This window comes from Triturus cristatus, chromosome 2_2 (genome assembly GCF_964204655.1).
Source record: "Triturus cristatus chromosome 2_2, aTriCri1.1, whole genome shotgun sequence".
In the NCBI taxonomy this organism is placed as follows: domain Eukaryota; kingdom Metazoa; phylum Chordata; class Amphibia; order Caudata; family Salamandridae; genus Triturus; species Triturus cristatus.
The window spans coordinates 83,026,754-83,052,019 of record NC_140582.1 but is presented as its reverse complement, the minus strand read 5'-3'; the positions used below and the strand labels follow the sequence as shown (position 1 = coordinate 83,052,019).

Sequence of the window (25,266 nt, the reverse complement as noted above, 5' to 3'; positions counted from 1 at the left end):
CGACGGTATTGTCTTGATCGCGAATCCTAATCGTCGCGCATCTCTCCAAATCGAAGTCCTCGATTCCGATCGTCGACGAAGGCCTTCGGGCCTACCTGGGCCTTGGCTTCTGGCTCATGGAAAGGACGCCGTTCAAGAAGTGTCCTCAATGTGGGTCGAAGTTTCCCCACACCGATCTGAATAAGGTGTGTAACCTCTGCCTTTCACCAGAGCACGAGGCCAGAGACTGTCCAGCTTGTGCCTCTTTCCGCTCCAAGAAGACCATTCGGGACCGGCTTGCTCGAAGATCCATGGCTCGCTCGTCGACATCAATTCCTGATGACCTCTTCCAAGACGAAGAAGGCCTAGTCAACGCTTCAGAAGCCGATGACTCCGACGTCGAAGAGATCACTCCGGCGCAGAGGACCGTAAGTAAGACCGTCTACCCCGACCCCCTCCCGGCACCATCGATAAAGGCTTTGGTCACACCTTCGGGCCAAGGTGCACAACGCGAGACTGCTTCCCATGACCCGCCCTCGGGCCCGGCAAAGAAGCCTACTAAGCCTTCAGGCAGCTCGGGCTCGAGTCAGCCTGCCCTCGGTACCGAAACACAATCACCGGCACTGAAAAAGAAACCGCCCTCCTCAGCTGCTTCCACATCCAAGCACACTGCACCAAAACCCACAAGCTCCGAATCGTCGACACCGAAAAGATATTCGGTGCCGAACAAAAAACCACTCCCGAAGGGTTCGGATTCGGAGCCAAGGAAAGCCTCGGAACCGAAAAAGCGACAAGTTCCACAGGCCACAGAGACTGTTAAAACACAAGGTTCCAGACAAAACAACACCAAACCACTACAGAGTCGGTGCCGAAGAAGCCTACGGAACCGAAACGGTCGACTCCGAAAGATCAACCTCCCAACAGAAGAACTGTTCACACCAGACCCTGCTCAAAAGACTCTAATAAGGGATCCTAAAACTGGTCAATTGACTTAGTTCTAGGAAAAGACCACTAGATGCGCCTGCACAGGCTCCACCACCTAAAAAGAGGGACTTTGCCACTTCTCCTCTAAGAGTCCCTTCTCCAACTCCTCCTCCACCACCTCCTCCTCCACCACACCGTTCCCCTACACCATCTCCTACACCAGTAGACGATGATGACACCTTGGATGACATAGGGGAGGGTCCGGACGATGTGCCACTAGGGGATCCTAGTCCACCTTCTTCCCCAGACCCCTGGGATGATTATAACATGCCAAATGTCCCTAATGTTCCACAGGATGACATCTACTCCTACAGGCCTTCCCCTCCAGAGGACACCATGGGCTTTAATCAGCTCGTCCACAGAGCTGCCCATTACCACGGGGTTGACTTGCATACAGACCCCATAGAGCAGGATTTCCTAATAAATACATTTGACACCAATCAAAAGGTCCACCTCAACACCTATGCTTAAAGGGGTTATTAAGCATGCACCTGAAGTCTTTAAAGATCCTGTTAGGGCTCGAGTTATTAACCCCAGGATCGAGAAAAAATATAAAGCTGCCCCTACTGACCCAGCTTACATTAAAGGCCCAGTACCCTTAGACTCCCTGGTAGTTTCCAATGCTAGGAAAAGGGCCAATTCTCAGACATCAGGTGACACTGCACCACCCGACAAGGAGTCTAAACTCTTGGACGCCTCTGGCAAAAGAACAGCCTCACAGGCGGCTAACATATGGCGCATCGCAAACACTCAGGCGCTGTTAGCCAGGTATGATAGGGCACATTATGATGAACTAGAGTCCATAATGCAGCACCTCCCAGATAGATACAAAAACAGGGCCAATGAGCTCCTACAGGAGGGTTAGCTTATCACCAACACCTCCATCCATTGTGCTCTCGACGTGGCAGACACCGCCTCCAGAGCATTAAACACAAGTGTCCTTTTGCGTAGGCATGCCTGGCTACGCATCTCGGGTTTTAAACCTGAAGTTCAAAGCTCCATCCTCAACCAGCCATTTGATCAGGAGCACCTATTTGGCCCAAATGTAGATTCAACCCTTGAAAACATGAAAAAGGATACGGACAGAGCTAAATCAATGGGAGCCTTGCAATCGCAAGCTCCCAGACGTTCCTTTCGTCGCTCACCTTACAAGGGCACCCCCAGAGGCTACTCCTCAGACTACCCCTCCACCTCTTACAAGGCTCCCACCCAGTCTACGTTTACTAGAGGTTACCTGAGAGGAGGCTACAGAGGCAACAATAATAAAGGCAGAGGCAAGACCAACAACACCGGCTCTGCCTCCACCCCTACCCAATGACTTTCCTCCACTTCCCCCAGACCGTTCCACTCCTGTCGGGGGAAGACTACAACAGTTCTTGCCTGTCTGGACCAAGATCACTACAGACAGGTGGGTGAGGTAAATAGTTCAATCAGGTTACTGTCTAGAACTTACTTCTACCCCCCCACACATACCACCCAAACAACGCCCAATGTCATCAGAACACTTATCTCAGCTAAAGCTGGAGGTGATCTCCCTACTACAAAAAGGTGCAATAGAACCAGTTCCCCTGCACCAACAAAAAACAAGAGTTTACTCCCTGTATTTTCTCATACCAGAGAAGGACGGCTCTCTCAGGCCAATTCTAGACCTCAGACCTCTAAACCTGTACATACAATCACACCACTTTCACATGGTTAAACTCCAGCAGGTCCTTCTTCTTCTTTCACAAGGCGAATTCCTTGCTACTCTAGATCTCAAGGACGCCTTTTTTCATATCCCCATTCACGCACCTCACGGGAAATATCTAAGATTTGTAGTGGACGGCCAACACTATCAATTCAAAGTACTCCCTTTCGGAGTCACAACAGCACCAAGGGTATTCACCAAGTGCCTAGTGGTAGTGGCAGCCCACTTAAGGAGACCACACATTCACGCCTTCCCATATCTGGACGACTGGCTCATAAAAGCCAGCTCATACAGTCGGTGTGTACATCACACTCACACCACTATCCAACTACTCCACAATTTGGGGTTCACAGTAAACTACGCCAAGTCTCCTCTACAACCGTCCCACATACAACAATACCTCAGTGCCACAGTAGACACCTCAAAAGCATTAGCCGATCCCAACCCAGCCAGGATAGCAAGCATGCAAGCTCTCATAACCAAATTTCAGCCTCAACACTCTCTCCCAGCTCAAGTGTTCATGCAGCTAATAGGGATGATGGCCTCTTGCATACTTATATTACCTCATGCAAGACTCCAGATGCGTCCTCTCCAAGAGTGCTTAGCACGCCAATGGAACCAAGCTCAAGGTCAGCTAACAGATCTGGTGTTGGTAGACTGTCGCACTCATCGATCTCTGCAATGGTGGAACACCAAGAACCTTTCCAAAGGGCGACCGTTCCTAGAGCCAGTTCCACAGATAGTTATGACAGCGGACGCATCGCTCTCCGGCTGGGGAGCACACCTATTACATCACACCATGCAAGGCAGGTGGACTCCTCAACAAAAGTTACTCTACATCAACCACGTGGAGCTGCTAGCCATTTTCCTAGCCTTAAAGGCTTTCCAAAAACAAATATCAGGCAAAGCTGTCTTAGTCCGCACAGACAACATGACGGCCATGTACTACATACAGAAACAAGGCGGGACACACTCTCTGCAGCTCTCTCAACTGGTACAGAGCATATGGAGATGGGCTATACCCCAGAACATCTTTCTCCTAGCTCAACATGTCCCAGGAGTCCAAAACACCATAGCCGATCTGTTAAGCCGTCAAACGCAACAGATTCATGAGTGGGAACTTCATCCACAAGTTCTTCAGCCATTCTTTCAAATGTGGGGGCAACCAGAAATAGACCTCTTCGCCACGCACGAAAACGCCAAATGCCCAAGCTTCGCCGCCAGGTATCCACACCCATTGTCCAAAGGCAATGCGATCTGGATGAATTGGTCAAACAGATTTGCGTACGCCTTTCTAACTCTCCCACTAATTCCAATGGTGGTGCACAAACTACAGCAACGTGCACTGACTCTCATCCTAGTTCTTCCAACTTGGGCCAGACAACCGTGGTACACCACATTACTGGAACTGTCTGTAGTTCTGCACCAAAAACTACACCTCTCCCCACGCCTCCTAACCCAGAACCGTGGAGAGATCCAACACCCAGACCCAGCTCAGCTCAACCTTGCGATCTGGCTCCTGAGGTCTTAGAATTCGGTTACCTTAACCTTCCCCCTGAATGCATGAACGTCATTAAAGAAGCTAGACGTCCCTCCACTAAAGCCTGCTATGCAGCCAAGTGGAAGAGATTTGTAATATACTGTCATAACAACAGCATCAATCCCCTAGATGTGTCTATTTAACACATCTTAGGTTACCTATTACATCTCCAAAGGTGTAACTTAGCCTACACATTTATTAGGCTGCACCTCGCTGCTATAGCAGCCTATTTACAAAATAGACAACACCTATCACTTTTTAGAGTGCCTGCCATCAAAGCCTTTATGGAAGGCCTCAAAAGGATAATTCCCCCCAGGGTACCACCCTCACCTGTGTGGAATCTAAACATCGTTCTCACAAGACTAATGGGTCCTCCCTTTGAACCTCTACATAAATGTGAGCTCCAGTTTCTAACATGGTAAGTTGCTTTCCTAGAAGCTATCACTTCTCTTAGAAGAGTTAGTGAACTGCAAGCGCTAACTATTCAGGAACCTTTCCTACAAATCCATCACAATAAGGTTGTTCTCAGAACCAATCCAAAATTCCTCCTGAAAGTCATTTCTCCTTTCTACCTCAATCAATCTGTAGAGTTGCCAGTGGTCTTCTCGCAGCCACAGACAGTCGCAGAAAGAGCTCTTCATACCCTAGATGTCAAAAGAGCATTGCTTTATTACATTGAGAGGACACAACCTTTTCATAAGACCAAACAACTTTTTGTGTCATTCTCACCACCACACAAAGGCAACCCAATATCAAAGTCTGGGATAGCTAGATGGATTGTTAAGTGCATACAAATTTGCTATCACAAAGCAAAACGTACTTTATCTGTTCCTCCTAAAGCCCACTCTACACGAAAGAAAGGGGCTTCAATGGCATTTTTTGGGAACATTCCCTTAGAAGACATCTGCAAAGCAGCTACATGGTCTACACCGCACACATTCACAAAACACTATTCTGTGGATGTGCAAACAAAACAACAGGTTAGTGTGGGGCCAGGCTGTACCCCTATCACTATTTAAAACTACTACAACAGGTACTGGTGGTCGCCGCTAGGCATGGGTACTGCTAAACAATCTATGCTAAGTGTGTGATCTGCAGCTCATATGCATCAAACGGAAAATGCTACTTACCAGTATGCATCTGTTCTTGGAATGTAGAGCTGCAGATCCACACACGCCCACCCGCCTCCCCGGCTACGTTCATCTCTTCCAGTACTATCTTATTTAGATACAGCATACATGGGCATCTTATGTCTCTTACAAAACTCCTTCATTTCCCTGCTGGCGAAAAACAATCTGAGGATGGAGCCGATGCCCATGCGCACTATGGTCCAAAGGAGTAGTCACCTATCCCGTGACTTCCAAAGACTTTCCAGGACAAAAACAAGTGCAAACATCCGGGCCCAACACCAGATGGCGATCTACGCTAAGTATGTGGATCTACAGCTCTACATGTCAAGAACAGATGCATACTGGTAAGTAGCATTTTCCTTCCTTCATTGAAGCATGTGGTCCTTACTCATGTTCAACAGAAGTCTTGAAGATTTGGAGCATTACACTGTTGAATCCACATCCTTTCAAAATCAAGCCTAGGGTGAGGGAGTTCCCAGTGCATTTTTCATCCCAACAGAATTAAACACTTATCATTAATCCAAATAGGAAGAGCTTTGCAACTATTGAAATAGTTTTCTATTGATGTCTTCTGTACTGGAGCCGCCTTATAGGATTTCATTATCAGGACTCTCAACTGTTGGATGTCTGTGATCTTACACACATGTGAACTACTTGTGCAGGCTGTCTTCACCAGGTCTCTTCGGAAAGCTAAAACTAGTTACTATGTACCCTGTCAACTTGTTTGTTTTACAAACTCCAGCAAAAGCGAATTCTTTCCATACCTCTTTGCTTGGTGGCAGTGGAAATATGCATGCGGTCAATTTATTGCAAAGTTTTCTGTGTCCATATAGGTAATTGGCAAACTCTGGTAACTCCACCATGAATATTGACTTCATGCTACCAGACACTTCTCTAAGGGTTTCTTGTATTTAACTTTGATGACCAAGGGTCAAGGACCCTTGATTTTGGGGGCTATCTAATCATACCTTTCTCAGTCATTCATCCACAAATTAATTCATTAGTTCAACTGATGCAGAGATTAAACCACCATTCTCATAAGCTCAGACCTGGCGATAGTAGCATCCTCCGTAATTGTTCTGGGCTGTTTTCAACCATCCTCTAGAATTTTTCCTTGCTGCCGCTGCTGTCATTGACTAACTTAAATGTCTGGTCCTTTGGTAGACCAATTGGGGCAATACAGTGTTCAAGTCCCTCACCCATCACCTTCATAGACCTAAACGATGCACTATTAAGTCTCTAGTGATAGTCCAAGCATACCAATAAAAGTTTAGCATGCTATGTCTATGGAACAGGAGTTACAGAGTTACAACTTAATAGACTTAACAGACTATGATGTACACAGCAAGACCACTTCATACGTCAGTGTGTCTGTTGTATGTATAATAGGGAGAATCCAGGACAACTCGCAGCTTTCTTGTGCATCCTCCCCTTCTAACACAATAGACTATTGGTGCATTCGTTTCTATGAAGCTGGAGAACCATATAGTGGGATTCTTCAGTGCTCTGTCTTCCTCTAATTTGAGGTGAGCACTAGTCTTACTTTTACTTTGTCTAGACTTTTGTTTGTAATGCACCAGAAGCCACAAATGACAGGGAGTATACTGCCAGTAGAAAATTGTTAACCCTGTTACCTGATTGTTACTGGTCACACCTGGTCAAATCATTTAGCCCTCTTGCAAACGTGTGGGTTAGAAAACATGTTTTTCCTATAGCAGCTATGTTTAAAACATTAAAAAATAAATTTTGTCATGTGGCCAGGCTTTTGGCCTCCTCCCCCACTTTTTCTTCCCTGAGCCACCCTCATTTGCTCATTATGCAACTGATTGTCTTAATTGGTGTGCCGTTCAGTGACCTGAATTAGTTTTTAGATTTAACAGAAGTGCAAATAAAAACGAAATCATTGTATTATAAACTTTTTGAGGACAACTATCCAGAATTATTTCCACCGGTCTCATTAATAAACTATATCTGTAACTAGCTAATCTCTTCGCTCCTAAGATTGGATGTTTGTATAGTTTCTGAGCCAAGGTGCAAGTCGATCAATGAGCTTGTAGCCAAAGTGTGGATGTTATGTGCAAATAGCAAATGTGTATATCACCCGAGGTGCGTTTTGATCCTGTAATATGTTTCTTGGGAAGGGATTTGATGTAAGATGCTCAAAAACTGGGCAGGCGTCTACACACCGCTTCAAACAGAAGTAAAAGAGCAAAGTGTGCATTGATTCTCAGACAGTATTGGGTGGCAAAATGTATTATTTATCATGTGACCATATACTGAAAATTGCTTTGTCATTTTTCTTTTTCCAAGGACCAAAATGTCTTTGATTCCAAGAAAAAGGTCAAACTAACTAATGCAGATGGTGTAGAACATAAGCTTTCCAAGAAGCAACTTCAGGCTATCGAGTTCAATAAAGCCTTACTCGCCATGTACACAAACCAGGTACTGTATGAAAGGGCATTGCCACTCAGTCTCAATGATGTCAGAGCAGTCTTTTACGTATTTGATTTTTTTTGGGGGGGCTGATGATTTTCTTCTCTATCCTGCCTTGTCCCTGCCCAAGTTTATTTGAGTTGCAACAGAACGCACAGTCCCCACGCGTTGCTGCCTGCCAGCCTGGTCCATTGTGCTCAGGGAGGCTAATAATAAAGGGAACCTGAAATATTGTGATGCTGTGTGTTTATGTCCACAGCACATTTATCTGCTACCTAATGAATGTAGCTTGTGTTTTGGGGCAGATTTAAAATATACAATTTTGTGCTGTTGTGGGCATAAAGGAATGCTGTGCAGTTTCATTTCACTTCACAGGAGCTGGTCTTCAAATAATAACAATTTTCACTAAATCACCTGCAAAAATCCAATATAAGCTTATTTATTTGCACCCAAAACTAATTTTGCTTAACAACTTTAATTTCGTGCAAGCCACCCAATAAATACAGCACTGTCAAACTGGCATACTTTTCTCACACAGGCCCTTCCAGTTAATCTAGTTCTTGCTCTCACTTAACTCACCACCTTGGAGCATCACTCATACCTTTGGCCCTTATAATGCAGTCCTCACCACTTAATCAGTCACAATTGTATTGTGGGTTGTAGAGAAACATTGCTATGTGTATGGCAAAAGTTTGACACGGTAGCAGTCCATTTGATGGCCTCCAACATAGTCTTTTAATAGGCACGAACTAGCCAACATTCAAAGGAGTCCAGCTAGTTGAACTAGAATGCTTCCTCCTACTTGCTTCCATCTAGCAACGTGTGTATTTCATCATTTTTTATTCTGTTTTGGTATTTATGAAAAGACCATTGAATTCCATGCACACACACTAAATGCATTAATCAATTGTTGAAGCTTGTAAGTATTTTAGAGAAAAACACCGTATTATCAGGGAGTAATTGTACAAGCAGTCTGTTTCTCTGCAGCCTTTGAGCCAAGTACTCTGTAGACATTAGCTATGCCAGCTTGCCTGCAAGAAATCCATTAAACAGAAAAGGATTGGTATCTTGGTCGAAAACTTACTTTTCCCTTGAAATTGAATGTGTGCATGTGTTGAAGAGCAGCTATGTTGCTATCTATAATAATTTAGCAGACGTATTGCTATTGTGCATCTTTTCCTGCAGGCGTTCCCTGCAGACCCCATCAAAAGCTGACAGTAGGTCTAGAGGACACAGAGATTCTCTTTTGTTTCCTTTGTGTAGTGGAATATTGCATGAATAAATATGACCCCTGCATTCCCACTGAAGACCCCTTCTGTGATATCAGTTTTGGCCTTATTAAATTTATTATTGATGGAAGCCCTCTTATGGCATTTACAAATTCAGGAAAGATTTTCCTTGACCAATCTAGTGGAGCAATCAGTTTACTGAAGGCTGAATCATCAAAATGCCTGTTCTGTGCCGGTAGACGGTGGTGCTGTCCTTCCAGCTTTCTGGTAGATCCTCCGGTATGCGATTTGTAAATCCTTATTTATTTTTTGTTATTGGAATTTGATGTGATGAAAGGCCTCTGCAGCCTTTTCCTTCTGTATACAGTCAACACTGCATCAGCACTTGATCATGTCAAATCGTATCTTTGACTTGTTAGAAACTTTCTCTGGAACTGCTTGAGCTTGTTTCTTCTCCCACCGAAGTAGTTTAAAATACAGCAGCTGTGCTTGGCCATTATGGAACCTATTTTGCTCAAAGACAATCTGCACGGTGACCCTGCCCCACACAAAGGCTCTCAGGGTATCCCAGACAATAGAAGGAGAAAAAGAGCCCACATTAACTGATATAAATTCAGCCAGCTGAGAGTTCATTCTTTTGGGATTTGCAAAAGTCCATCCTCGTGATCACTTTAAGGAATCGGAGACCTAGAGCATTGGCAACAAGGGATTATGATCTAAAGTGATATTGTGGCACAACGCTATTCTGCTATACATAAGTGGGTAGACCCAATGGTACTGGGACCTGGGTAGCTAATAGTACAATATAGGATGATACCAGTAAACAGTACTTGGCCAGACAGTACATAAATCATATAATCCCACAGAATCGACAACCATACATAAAGATGATGATTAGACAGTGTTATTTATTCACACTACTTTGTTAAAGGAATACATGTACATATCAAATACAATTCATACACAAAGTGCCCAAAAGGACAGGGGAAAAAAAAAGGGAGAAGGGTGGTGGGTGATTCTCGTGAGGATAGTGGAGTGTAAAGGGAATATGGAAATAGTGCAAGCAAATAATGGCAAGTTCAATGACAAGAAAAATAAATCCTGGCCTATTATTTCGCCAGTAGTACATGAATTATTCATATGATTCAATAGCCAGATCACACAAAATAAAACACAGTAGAGCAATCTCTGTTGTTTCTGGGGGCTGTCTCAGGGAGAGAAAAGTGTTGACGTTTTGACCCCAAGATTTGTTGTAGGTCAATTAACTCCTTACACGGGGGTCTTCCTCAGGACTGTGATAGGGGAAGGGCACCATGTTAGGCCCTACAATGAGGGCTGTGACGTGAGAAAATCGGGCACAGATGCTCCAAAATATAGAGAGCGACACCAGCACGCTCCGCGGGAAAACTCCAGCGTGTCCCTTCCAAAATGCTCAAAAAGAGTTCTACCTGTATTCATCGGCTAGGAATCGTTCAGCGAAAAGAATCTACTCGATCTTCATAATTCAAGGTGCACATTTGCACCGAATCGATCCTCGGTGATGCAAATGCCTCAAGGGGAAAGGGCCAAGCGGCGCTGAATCGCTACGCGCTGGCTGGAAGTTCAAAGCAGAGTGGTAAATAACACGGTCTAATCATCATCTTTATGTATTGTTGTTGATTCTGTGTGATTATATGATTTATGTACTGTCTGGCCAAGTACTGTTTACTGGGATCATCCTATATTGTACAACTCGATTCTGGGCTCACTAATTAGACCCTGAGAAATTAATATATCGATCCTAGAATAATGACCATGAGGTGCAGAATAATCGATATAACCAGAAACAAGCGAATGAAGTGTCCACCAGAGATTGACTAAGCCATGCACCCTTGCTAGCTTTTAAATAGACTTCAGAGTTTAAGTCATACGTGGAGTAGCAGATCTATTTGTTGTATTCTGCTTGTAGCTCATGATACAGTTGAAGTCGCAAAGGACCAATGTATCATCATGCCATTTTGCTAGTTCAAACTTTAGCATATCTAAAAGCTCAGAGTCATCTTTATTGTGATCATATACAACGCAGATAAAATAAACTTGACTAGCCAGCCCAATCTGGGAGATTACCCACCTGCCATGCGAATCAGATGCAGTTCATAGTACCCACCCATAATACCCACCTGCCATGCGAATCAGATGCAGTTCATAGTACCCACCCATATAACACCCGGGAAAAAATCACCCCATTCCTTGTCTGTTGGACAGAAACACAGCCCCCAAGCGCCCCTGCTGACTACCCCCCCCCCCCCCCCCCCACAACCTGTCTATCTAGAATACAGTAAAACAAGGTATCCAAAATGACTACAAATAGAACAAGAGACACAAATTCCCCTATATGATATTGATACTTAGTCAGCAGGCACCCTAGTGGTGAGCCAATCAAATCCCTTCCTTCTGTTTTTGCCGCTGCTGGAGAATATATATGGCTTCTTTATCAGTGAAGCAAAACCTTGTCTACCCACTACACAATATTTTAAGATGTGCTGTTTCCTGCAGGTAAACCTGAGTGCCGGTTGCTTAAAGTGGGACAATCCATTGTCTCGATCTCCATCTGCGAAACATAGTTTTCAAAGCTAGGATGAACAAAAAAGAAAGTGAAGTCTACAGAAATTGGAGCAGACTGGCAAGCCTTGAAATTGCTTATCGCAGAAGGGAGTTTCCCACATAGATCAGTATAGGGCGAGATCTGCTGCCAGTACCAGGGAGCTTAGATATCAGGAGCCTGTGTGCACATTGAATCTGACAATCCCAGTCCCAATCTGCCAGATTAGGGCAAGCCTGTGGTAATAACCAGACAATGTATAAGTGTACGTCATTTCCCTTTTTGCCCTTTGATAACTCAAACCCCTGAGGTGTGTCCGCCATAGTTGATTTTCCAGATTATCTAGTGTTGATTGAGCAGACAGGATAAGGGTATCATGTTCTGTAACTGTCTGTGAAATAGATACTGTGACCACCTCAGTGACACTCTACTGGACATCCTGCATCTGAGAGTTCGGGGTAGACCATTTTCAATCCATCTGTCATTGTTTGCTGGAGGTGGAAATTATCCTCCCTAACCTCAATATAGTGGTTAGACGTCTCAAAGTGATGAGTTGGGATCAGCTGAAAAATGGACCAGAGAGATCGAACTGGGCCAACTGTCATGAGGTCTCTCAGAACAATCCTGTTCTCCCCCAAAGAGTAATCCACAGATTAGGGATCAGCAGGCCACTGACAGCAATACCATCATTAGCATCATTGCACCCAAGCTGAACAACATAAGGAGAAAGTCCTTCGTTAATGCTTGTTTCGGTTCAGGGAAGACCTGGCTTGGCAGTTCGGGTTGGACTGTTCCCATGGGGCACAGGGTCAAGACTGATTTGCATATGGCTGGGACTGTACTGAGGTGGCAAAGTGAGCTAAAGAACGATGATGGATTAAACCCAGATCTGTGACTGGGGGTGAGTGTTTGAAAAGTTTCAGCGCTCCGTCCATCACCTCCTTGTGTTTGCTTTGTTCGCCCTACGTTGGCATGGTATGCCCAGACATGGGTCCGTTGCTCACTTTTCCACTGGATTCAAGTAAGCCTGGCTGAAGAGGGGTGTTACCCCAAAACCGGTCCCAGGATGCTTGTTTCCGGTTCAGGAAAGACTTGGCTTGGCAGTTCGGGTTGGACTGTTCCCATGGGGCACAGGGTCAAGACTGATTTTCATTTAGCTGGGACTGAACTGAGGTGGCGAAGTGAGCTAAAATACTATGATAGATTTAACCCAGATCTGTGACTGGGGATGAGTGTCTGAAAAGTTTCAGCGCTCCGTCCATCATCTCCTTGTGTTTGCAATGTATGGCAGCCATTGTAATCCTGTATCGTTGAGAAAAGTGGGGGCTAATTTACATAGTCTCTGGAACCCTGTAGTTATTAAAGGAGGACCATCCATAATACCTTCAATTGGTCAAACTGGCTGTACTCTTCCCTCTCTGAAGAGTACATCTTGTTCCAAATGATTGCCTTCTGATCTATAAGTAATGAAAAATATCATCAACTTATCCCAGGATGCACTTAATATAAAATAATAGCCTACACAATTTAATGGTCAGAATGTGAACTGGTTTGGATTTGCAGGAGTTTGATTGTGGCCTACCATTTTGATCTGTCAAACTGTGTTTATGAAAATGTTTCACAGACTGTTCCAAAGCTTTGAAACCCTGCATCAGACCACTGTGGGATGGCAGCTGTTTCAAGCCCCTGTCAAGACTTGTACATAATTGAGATACTTGCTGCACCACAAGCCTAATAAAGAATAAATTTTAGTAATGCGCAGATGACTATTGAAGGGTAAATACAAATTCAGTATTATAATTGCTTTAGGCCACTGCTGTCACTGCAAAAGTCAGGTTAGAGGTTAAGCCAGTTGTATAAACATCTCAAGGAAAGTCTTTACACAAAAAATGTAGACGCCCTACATTCACATTTCCTCCTTGTAGCCTTTAACTCTCTTAGATGGGAAGAAAATTAAGTGAAACACCTATTTTGGCTCATTATTAAAAGTGGAGCATGTGGCAAGGGACTACAAGCAAAGAAAATAATATTCTCCTTTTCCATGTGGAGTATATTTATTATTAGTCTTTGAACCTCCCATCTCCAAAGTTGTGATGATTTCAGTAACGGGAAAGGACAGCCACGTTCATATTGTTCCCCAGCTCCTGATTCGGCAGCTCTAACCGTTAACTCGCACCCTCTCCAAGTGTGAAGAAAAGAGGGCATTACACAGCGTACGGATTTTATCTTACAGTTTTATATAATGCTAATTTTCTCACGGGCACTGGAGCACTTTAAATGAGCATCACACTTTTTTGCAGTATCTAGGGCTCTTAATGTTTAAATGATGTATACGCTTAGAACACATGTTGAAGGTGCCTGCCCTCTATATGACACACTATGTATATTGTTACTTTCGCCAGCTTACATTTTCCGACTACTTGCTAACTCAGTAAGCCTTCTCCCACAATACTCCTAAAGACTGCATGAAAAAATGAAAATGATTTACTCTCGCTTGATTCCTGTCCGTTCTTTCTTCATTCTTCAGAGAGACCCTCTTCTTACCTTCCGTCCTCATCTTGCTTTCTATTTCTCAGTATAGCCTCCTCTCAGTCTCATGCCTGTCTGCCTCAACCCTTCCTTATGTAATTCTGCAATTAACTGATAACTCATTCCATAGATCGCCACCTCTCCAAATCCCTATCCCTGTGATCTAACTAATCTCCACCAGCCTATGTATTTCACCAAGCATTCTCCTGAAATCACAGAGACCCCACTAATAATCACACCTACCTGCTATTGATATGTAACAAAGTAACTGGAGTAAATGAATGCATTTTTTTCTTGCAAGCGCATTAATAATCACAAAAACCACTGGACTAACCACTAACCTTGGGTTCCAGAGTGGCGTGCTACTTGCCTGTCAAGCTCTTCTACGCCTCCTATGGGGTAGTAAGCACAATATAAATCCAATTAAAATATTAAGACCTGAAAGAATATGTAGGTATACTGCAGAATTAGCAAAAGAAGCAATTGATGGATGGAATGCTGGACAATGCAAGCATTCACCCCCAGTCACAAGGATCTGGGTTAAATCCATCATTCTTTTGCTTACCACACCACCCCAGTTTGGACCCGCCATATGCAAATCAGTCTTGACCCTGTTCCTTCTGGGAACAGTCCAGCCTGAACTGCCAAGCCAAGTCCTCTCTGGAGTGGGAACAAGCATCCTGGGCCCGGGGGCAGGGCATCACCCTTCATCAGCCAGGCTAGCTTGAATCCAGTGGTGTAGGGGGGCACAGGACCCACGTCTGGGCATACCCTTCCCACTTAGGGCGACATATGCAAAAGAAACAATTGATGGACGGAATGCTGGACAATGCAAGCACTTACCCCCAGTCACAAGGATCTGCGTTAAATCCATAATTTTTGCAGCGTGAATCTTTCTGGATTCACTATGCTGTGCATTATTCCGCGATCTTGTGGTTGGGTCTTTTTTGTAACCCAGGTGGGCGGCGACGACCACCATTTGGTGCACCTTCCGTGACGTCGTCGTGCTTCCTGCGGAAGTCCCACCTTTGGGGCGCCATCTTCAGATTCTTTTTTCCGCCGTTGGGTCTGGATCGTCATCGAGAAGCTCCAGAGTTACAACCGAAGAAAGAAGAAAGAAAAGCGAGTTTCGTCGACAAATACATCGGAGTTTCACAGGAAAGGAGGTTATTTCATCAGCAGCGCGAAGAAAGGAGGTTCAGCGCCCTTTTTTCTTCGACGACCTGGGAGAATGCGCACTCAGAGGCCCTGAGCGCAATGGACAAGACGCCATTCAAGTTCTGCCCAAACTGCCACCACAAATTCGCGCAGAAGGACCAGCATCCGGTCTGCAACCTCTGCCTACCGGTCGAACACCAGAGTAAGGACTGCAACGCCTGCTCAGCCTTCGCGCCGAAGACGCTCAGAGTGAGAGATCGGCAGAGAAGAGCCAACGCCAGCATGGATGGCAAGGATAAGGCCCCGTCGCTCTACGCTCTGGGCCTCTCCTCGGACGACGAGGACAACGTCGCCGGGACAGCCGAAAACTTCACGGTCGTAGAGACCGACAAGAAAAAAGAAGACGAGGTAAGAGAATCGTCGAGCGAAAAACAGAAAGTACCTCGAAAACACGAGGGTGACTCGAAAAAATCTGAGTCTAAGTCCACGAAGGGAGCCCCGGCGCCGAAAATTTCGACGACCAAAGGGGGAACCATGGACAAGAGGCCGAGCGGATCCTTAGAGAAGGACTCCCTGGTGCCGAAAGACGCCGAAAGGCAAGGGTCGTCGAAGACAACCCAGGGAGCGGCCCGATCGACGCTGAAAGAACGGTCGACGTCGACGCAAGTTTCGACGAAAAGATCCGCGGTCGACGCCGAAAGCATCTCCGAGATGGAGAAAAAGAAAAGGCGGCTCGAGGCCGAAATGGAGAACATCCTTCAAAGGAAGAAGGAGTTTGACGCCAAGATGAAGGAATTCAAGATTCCAACGATTTCATCGGCGGACGTCGTCGAGGTCGAGGAAGAATTCGACACCGAGGGACTGATGAGGGATCTCGAAGAGGAAGACGATACCTATTATGAAGAGGAAGCCGAGGAAGAAGACCAACAGTCGGTCTACGGCTCGGCACCATCGACCAGCCAGGAGATTGAATGGCAGGATCTCGACACCGAGAACCCGGAGGAGTCCGTGGACACGTACCCTTCGAGGCCTTCGCCACCCGACGACATCGGGGTGTACAATATGGTGGTCAGGAGCGCAGCGACAGCCTTCGGCGTCAAAATCGACGAAGAGAAGCCGAAAGCCGATTTTCTCGTCGAGACCCTGCTCCCCATCCAGACAAGGAGCCAGTTCCTCCCCATGCTTCAAAGCGTGATGAATCAGGGGAGAGAAGCCTTCAAGGAACCAGCGACCTGCCGGTCTATCACTCCGAGGACTGAGAAAAAGTATAAGCACTCTTCCCTCGACCCCCCTTACATCAAGGGTAGCGTGACCGCAGACTCCATCATAGCGTCCACGGCCAGGAGAAGGGCCAACGTACCAGCAACCTCGGGCCCACCACCTGATAAAGAGTGCAGGAGGATAGACCTCACAGGAAGAAAGGTCGAGAGGAACGCCGCTATGCACTGGCGCATGGCGAATTCCAATGCTCTCCTCAATAGACACCAGTACCAGCACTGGGACGAGATGGGAGAGTTAGTAAAGCATCTCCCCGAAGAATACCGCCAGAGAGCCTCACACCTAGTTGATGAAGGCAAAAACATCGCCAACTCCTGCATAAAGACGGCGTTGGACGGGGCAGAGACCTCAGCAAGACTCATGGCCATAGGGGTCACCGAGAGAAGGCATGCATGGTTAAGAATCTCGGGATTCAAACCGGAGGTGCAGAACAACATCCTTAGCACCCCCTTCAACGGAGAGACACTGTTCGGAGCAACAGTTGACGAGAAGCTCACCCAGCTAAAAAGAGATAACGAAACGGCGAGGTCCATGGGGGCCCTACAGCACAGAGGAATGAGGCGAGGCAACCCCTCAAGGAGACCCTACGGTAGGGGAGGAAACCAGCAGGGCCCGTCGCACCAGACGTTCCAGCAGGGTCAGCAGGGTGAAGGTCACGGACAGGGTCAGCAGAAGCAAAACTGGCAGTACCAGCCCCGGGGCCAGTCCTTTCGCGGGAGAGGGAACGGACGTGGCCAGAGAAGGAGAGGGGGGGAGCAGCCCTCATCAAAGTGACTCTGCACGCAGGAGGACGCCTACCCTCGACATGCCCCCAAGGGTGAGGCGCGAAACAGTAACATCGAGGGGGAGAGAAGGATCAGAAGCCTACGAGCATACAACACCAGTAGGCGGAAGGCTGAGACTCTACCTTCACGAGTGGCAGCGTATAACCACAGACAAGTGGATACTGAACATCATGCAGTACGGGTACTGCGTAGATTTGGAAAGGAAACCGCCAAACAGGAAGCCAAGGGGAAGGCAAAGATCGGAACAAGAACTGACCCTACTCAGAGAAGAAACACGGAAGCTTCTACAAAAGGAAGCCATAGAGCCAGTGCCGTTCAGAGAACGCAACAAGGGGGTCTACTCAAACTACTTCGTGGTCCCGAAGGTAGACGGGAGCCTCAGACCCATCCTAGACCTGCGATACCTAAACAAGTTCGTCAGAACGCAAAGGTTCAAGATGACTTCGCTGCAGGAGGTGCTGCCCCAAATAAGACACGGAGACTTCATGGTCACCGTGGACCTCAAAGATGCCTACCTGCACATCCCAGTAAACAGAAGACACAAGGGACTTCTAAGGTTCAACATCGACCAGGAACACTACCAGTTCACAACCCTGGCATTCGGATTAAAATCAGCACCAAGGGTTTTTACAAAATGCCTGTCGGCGGTCGCGGCCCACCTACGAAAACAGGGGATACACGTCTACCCCTACTTAGACGACTGGCTGGTCAAGGCAAACTCGCGCGAAAAGTGCGTAGCGCACGCGAAACGCGTAACAGACACTCTCACGAACCTGGGGTTCTCAATCCACTGGGGGAAGTCGTCGATGGAACCGGAGCAGGTGAAGATTTTCCTGGGGGCAAAAATCAACTCCCTGTGCGGCACCGTGGTGCCCAGCGACAGGAGGACAGATGCCCTACTGAAGGAGACGCGGCTCTACCAGAAGGGGCGAGCTCTGACAGTGAGGGCGGTGAGCAAATTGATGGGGATGATGGCGTCGTGTATCCAGCTAGTGCCGAATGTACGCTTGCACATGAGACCATTCCAGGAATGGCTACAACAGCAATGGTCACAAGCAAACGGAAGTTGGGAGGATCTAGTGGTTGTTACGCACGCAGTGCAGGAGGAGATAACTTGGTGGAACAGAGACAACATGACAGCAGGGAGAAGCCTGACACCACCAAACCCAACAATGACCATTACCACGGACGCATCGCAAAAGGGATGGGGGGCACACATGGACAACCTCAGAGTGAGGGGTCTGTGGGCTCCAGCAGATGCGGTTCGCCATATCAATTACCTCGAGTTGAAGACAATCCTACTAGCCCTGAAGGCATTCCAGAGGCACCTGTACAACCAGAGGGTGTTGGTTCAAACGGACAACACCACGGCAATGTTCTACATCAACAAGCAGGGGGGGACACAGTCGTTCCCTCTCTCCTCTCTGGCTCAGGAGATTTGGAGATGGGCCATACCTCTCAGGATAGATCTACTGGCAATTCACCTACCGGGGAAGGACAATGTGGAGGCAGACTGGCTAAGCAGGCAGACCTCTGCATCTCACGAGTGGGAGCTCAATAGCCAGGAAACGAAGAAGCTTTTCCGGAGATGGGGAACTCCCACAATAGACCTATTTGCAACACGCCAAAATGCAAAATGCCAAAGCTTCGCGTCCAGGGAACCAGATCAGCAATCCCAGGGGAATGCCCTATGGATAAGCTGGTCGAGGACATTTGCCTACGCCTTTCCACCGATACCCCTGTTGCACACAGTGCTCAGCAAGTGCAGGACCAGCAACATGACTCTAATCCTAGTGGCCCCGCAGTGGGCGAGGCAGACATGGTTCTCACAAATTCAAGAAATGGCGCAAGGCAATCCGTACAGGTTCGAGAGGAGAAAAGACCTGCTCTCAATGCAAAACGGGGAGGTCCTGCACCCAGAGCCAGAGACCCTCAACCTGGCAGCATGGCTCCTGAAGACCTAGAGTTCGCGCACCTAAGGTTGCCTCAGAGCACTATGCGAGTGCTACGGGAGGCAAGGAAACCAACTACAAGAAAATGCTACAGCGCAAAATGGAAAAGATTCACGGTGTGGTGCAGGAAAAAAGGCCTGCAAAACAGAATGACAAGAGACTCAACTGTGCTGAGGTACCTCACACACCTTCTAAAGAGTAACCTCTGCTCGAGCTCCCTAAGGGTACACCTAGCAGCGATCGTTGCCTACACCAGAGGTGAGAAGGGTACGAGTTTCTTCACCTCGCAGGTGGTGAAGAGATTCATGGAGGGAGCCAAAAGAATGGCCCCCCCGAAAAGGTTGCCGCCGCCGGCATGGAATTTAAACGTGGTTCTGACGGAGCTCATGAAGGCGCCGTTTGAACCCATTCACAAGGCCACTCTGCAAATGTTGACGATGAAAACTGCCTTTCTAGTGGCCATAACCTCACTACGCAGGGTGAGCGAGCTTCAGGCACTAACGCTACAGGAACCCTACATTCAAATTCACAAAGACAGGGTAGTCCTGAGGACGGACCCACACTTCATGCCCAAGGTAGTGTCGGCGTTCCACATGAATCAGAGTATCCAGATACCAAGTTTCTTCCAAAACCCGACTACAAACGCAGAAAAGGCACTGCACACCCTCGATGCCAGGAGAGCCGTGATGCACTACATTGAAAGAACCAAGGAACTCAGGAAGTCGAAGCAGCTGTTTGTGTCCTTTGCTACTAGCTTCATGGGTAGACCAGTGAGCAAGGGCACCATCGCTAGGTGGATTGCCCTCACTATTCAATTCTGTCACAAACAGGCTGGACAGGAGCTAGCGGAGGGGCCCCAGGCTCACTCCACAAGGAAGAAGGGGGCCACCGTTGCCTTCCTGGCAAACACGCCCATCCAAGACATTTGTCTGGCTGCAACTTGGGCATCTGTGCACACGTTCACAAAACACTACTGCGTGGACATTCAGATGAATAAGGAAGCACAGGTCGGACAGAAGGTGCTACAACACATTTTCAACGACCAACGATCATCTTCCACCCAGCCACCACAAAATTAGGAAAACCGCTACAAAGTCTATGCACAGCATAGTGAATCCAGAAAGATTCACGCTGCAAAACGAAAAGTTTCTTACCTGTCGGTGTAGTTTTGCAGCTTGAAGATCTTTCTGGATTCACTAGCGAACCCACCCACCTCCGCCAGGAAGATGAGGCTGGAGGAAGAGGGGGTAAAATGGAAAAGATCAAAGAAATGGAAACGTTCAGAAAATGGACAAAAGGATTAAGCAAAAAGACCCAACCACAAGATCGCGGAATAATGCACAGCATAGTGAATCCAGAAAGATCTTCAAGCTGCAAAACTACACCGACAGGTAAGAAACTTTTCGTTTTTTGCTCACCGCTCGCCCCAGTTTGGACCCAGCCATATGCAAATCAGTCTTGACCCTGTTCCTTGTGAGAACAGTCCAGCCCAAACTGCTAAGCCAGGTCCTCTCTGGACCGGAAACAAGCATCCTGGATTTAGGCCCAGATCTCTGTACTGGGGTGAATGTATGACCTTGTTCTGCATTCTGTCCATCAATTGTTATTTTTGCATTTGTCACCCTGAGCGGGACGGGTATGCCCCGACGTGGGTCCAGTGCTCTCCATGCTACTGGAGTCAAGCTGTCCTGGCTGATTAGGGGGGGGGGAACAATCCAATCCCTGATCAGGAAGGACCAGGCCATCTCAGGCCACCAGCCGGCACTGAAGAAGAGAGAATATCTGGAACAAATGTCGCAGCAGTTCTTTATGTTGGGGTGTCAGACGTACCGTGAATTGGGTAAGCGGGCAGTTCGAAGGGTTTGGGGAACATTTAACAAACTACATATAGGACACTGCGCCCGAGAAGATTGGGGGGGGGGGGGGGCGCAAAAAATGACACTTAGGGAGGACATAGACATACGACAAAAGAGACTCGACGCCACCAACTTGATGACACACACATTGAAATTACTGACATGGAATGGTAACAATCTGGGCAGTAAAATAAATAGAGGCCTTGTGGCGAAGACTCTCCAGATATGCAGAAGATAATGTTTTCGTTCAAGGAACACACATGCAAGGTGACAACTGTGCTGTGTTTCCCAATGGGAAATTCACTATAGTGAGCCATACGGGGTGCATCACAATATCCAGGGGGACAACAATTCTACTTAGGAAATCAACTCCTTTTCACGTCACCAGAACATTCTCGGACTGACTGCGCCTTTCTACTGCAAAACTGGGTGAATGGGAAATTATGGCCCTAGTGAATGTATACCCCTTCAGGATTACAGTCAGCTACACTAGATTTGATTGGCAGACTACTCACTGAATTACCAAAGGCGCTCACTGTAATGGTAGGAGACTTCAACATGACCCCAGATGCAGGACTTGACTGAGCTGCCAGTAGAGGGTACCCCTGCTTGTGCAGGGAAACTGCACCCCTTTACCCAAGCATTGGGCATGGGGGACATTTGGAGAACACTGCACGAACCTCAGAGGGAATATTCCTGCTACTCAGGGGCACATGACACCTACTTGTGCATTGATAATTTCTTTACAAACTTCACAGATTTATGGAGGCAGAATACCTAGTGCGACAGATCTCTGCCCACTCCCCACTTAGCATCCACCTGTAAACCCAGGGACCGAGGGGGAAGGAGGAATGCGGCCTGGCACCTATCGGACACAAAGGTAGTAGACCATTTGCGGGGGGACACTAAACACAATTTTGAGGATAACACAAACACAGTGGGGAAGGCATCCACACTGTGGGAGTCCTATATGTCCACGATACGTGGAGTGATTATATCAAGTGACATGGGGAATAAGCTTGCCAAGGAAGCACAGCGTGATGGAGAGAGAATATCTCCGACATCCTTCACCGACCCTTAAGACCCATATTACACAAAAGCTGGAGGAATACCACACTGGTAACTGCTGCAGTTAGACATACTTGCATCACACAACAGAAACGCTTATACAAAGTAGGTGATAAGGCAGGAAAGCTTCTGGCATGGTTCAGCACCAGTGAGCTCAAGACCAATTTTAGTTCCACGATCGTAGGTCTAGACGGCTCACCGGTGTGTGGCAGCAAGGCTATAGCGGACTACATGCAGACATTTTATGCCACGAAACCCCAGGGGAAAGGTAAGGCTCTGCAGGAGTTCATTCGAGACTGCCCCTGCAGATGGCTGGAGAGGCATAGGGCCCAGGAACTAGAAACCGAGCTTACGCTGGAGGTGGCATCGCTGAAAATCCTGCAGCTACAGTCGGGGAAAATGTCAGGGCCTAACAGACTACTGGCAGAATTTCTGAAAACAATGGCCACTGAGATGATGCTGCCCCCTCTCACGATGTTTACGTACCTTCACCAACCACCTGGGCAGGGCTAGATAGCACTCTCCTCCTAGGCAGGGCAACTTAGAGACCTCTGGGATTCCTACCGGTCAATCTCGCTGCTTAATACAGACACTAAAATTCAAATGAAGGTCCTTGCGAACTTGTTAGGCGGTGTGGTTCGTGGATCTAGGATGAACCAGCTCTAGAAGCTCAACCTACGGCGCCTCTATAACGACATGGCACGGGCGGCCTGCCTAACGAAAACGCTGCCGGTGGCGTCATTAGATGCGAACAAGGTGTTTTGATTTGTTGGAGTGGCACTTTCTCTTTGAGATACTCAGTAAAATGGGCATCGGGCCAAATCTTTTGAAGTGGGTGCAGCTGCTGAATGTAAATGCCAGGGCAAGAATCAAAGTCAACTGAGTCACATTCCGAGAGTTCACGATAAGGAGAGGACCCCGACAGGGCTGTCCCTTGTGGCCTGTGCTATTTACACCAGCCATGGAGGGACTAGCGGAATGGATGAGGCCCGAGGCCCTGATCTGGGAATGGCGGTGGGGGCCGACATGGGAGGAGCGGATCTCGCTATATGTGGATGATCACTTGTTCTACCTGGCAGAACCAGAGCTCTCGCGGGCAAGGGTGGGCAAGATATTCAAAATATACTGAGAATATTCTGGACTGAGCATTAATTGGATAAATCCCTACTATTCCCAATGGATGGATGGGAACCTCCAACTTCCCCATTCAGGCCCATAAGCTGCACAGTCACCCACTTCAAATACCTGGGGTTGTGGATCTCCCCCGACGAAAAGAAGTTCCACTCAGACAACCTAGCACCCTTGCGCCACAAATTAGAGGTAGACACCAAACATTGGAGTGCCCTTTCACTCTCACCGATGGGCCGGGTGGCGCCTTTTAAAATGATAGTATTACCCAGATTTGTATACGCAACTCAGAATTGCCCATGTCTCAAATCCTCCACCTTTTTTCGGGCACTAGACTGGATACTAAGGTCCCTTCTTTAGGGGGCGAGCCATCCCAGGATAGATCTCTCCACACCAACGGTCGGCATATGACGGAGGCATTGCCTTGCACAATGTAAATAAATACTATGATGCGGGTTAGGTGGGAGTCATTAATGAGTGGGCATATGCCCCCTAAAAGACGCAGCGTTTCAACAGGGCCAACTGATGCTGGGCAAGGGGGTATACCTCCATGCTCTTTGCGGAGTTAGACTACTTTACATCCAGCGTCCACCACAGTGCTAACTGTCTGACATAGAGACTAACCCCGAAGACTACTTTGTGGCTCTGGACTAAGCTGGGTCAGGTCAATACACTGCAGGGGTTCAGGGGAAAGGGCTTGATTGTCCTCTCTATATTGGGGGAGGTTTGGGGCGCGAATATCATGGCGCCCTTCGCACACCTGAGGAAGGAATACGACATGAAACTGATTCCACTTCCTTCAGCTTCGCCACGCACTATGGGACCGGATTCCCCCGAGAGAGGAAACTATGGAAGAGTCTCCCTTGGAAATACGACTGCTGTATTGACACGTCACCACTAAGGCCATTTCCCTAATTTACAGTACTCTCATAACGGACACAGATGGAGAGCTGAACAAACTTCGGGCACACTGGCAGGCAGATGTGGTAGAGGTGGATGACGACTTTAGGGGAGCCCTACAATTTACGTGAGGGGTGGCAGTACAGTCATATTTCCATCTGATACACATTAAAATAATACACAGAGGACATTCTACTTGAAGGCTACTATATAACATAGGAAGGGCAACTGACAAGTGCCTCAGAGACAGGGGCCACCAGGGAACATTTCCACACACACTGTGGGACTGCCCTTCCCTGGGTCTGTTTTGGACAGGAGTGTGGACTAGGTTGGAAGCTGCAGTGGGAATACGGATAGAATGGCATGCGATCATAGGGTTGGTGGGTGTATGGAGGGCCTCAAATCTAAAAGCCTACCAGAATCTGGGATACCAGTTGACAAAAAGAGAAATCGTCAAGAAATAGGGAAGCATAGACAGGCCGAATTTGTGTGACTGGGAGAAGGAAATGCGGAGATGCCGTGCCCTGGACAAATTAGTATACAATGGTAGGGGATGCCCACGGAAATGTGACAGTATTTGAGACGGCTGGGACAGTGATAGCAGCCAGTTAAGGTAACTGTCGGGGGTGGATGATGGAATGCAAAGGAACAGGGAATGATGAACTGATTAAGAGCTTTGGAACCAGGGATGGTCACATATTGCCAGTAGCACTGAGCCCAACTTCAAACACTAGTGTGAGGACAAATCAGAAAGGTTGGAATGAATTCCGGTTTGGGGGAAAGAAGGGGACGAGGCGGGGAGGCAGTATGTGCAAGTGTGAAGTTGGTTTTTGGTTACCTTGTGAGACTTTCATCTCGGATCTTTCTGGACATAGTCCTGAACTTAAGTTCATAAATGTAAAATCAACAAAACATGCTTTAAAAAAAAAAAAAATGAAGCAGACTGCAATTTATCAAGGCCCCCCACAGCTTTAGCACATCTGGAACTCTATCCACAATCTACCTCCACACTTGCTGTTTGATTGTATTGTATCATCAACTACTATCAC

The 25,266-nt window shown here is 47.3% G+C and overlaps 1 protein-coding gene across 2 annotated transcripts in view; it reads left to right on the top strand.

The window, feature by feature from the left end:
• Positions 1-25,266, top strand: part of SRP72 (signal recognition particle 72) — a 259,141-nt gene that overhangs the window by 86,263 nt on the left and 147,612 nt on the right. For both annotated transcript variants that reach the window (XM_085641079.1, XM_085641078.1), the window contains exon 9: positions 7,631-7,762. In XM_085641079.1, the coding sequence (XP_085497205.1) occupies positions 7,631-7,762 (132 nt within the window). The remainder of the gene's footprint in view (positions 1-7,630; positions 7,763-25,266) is intronic.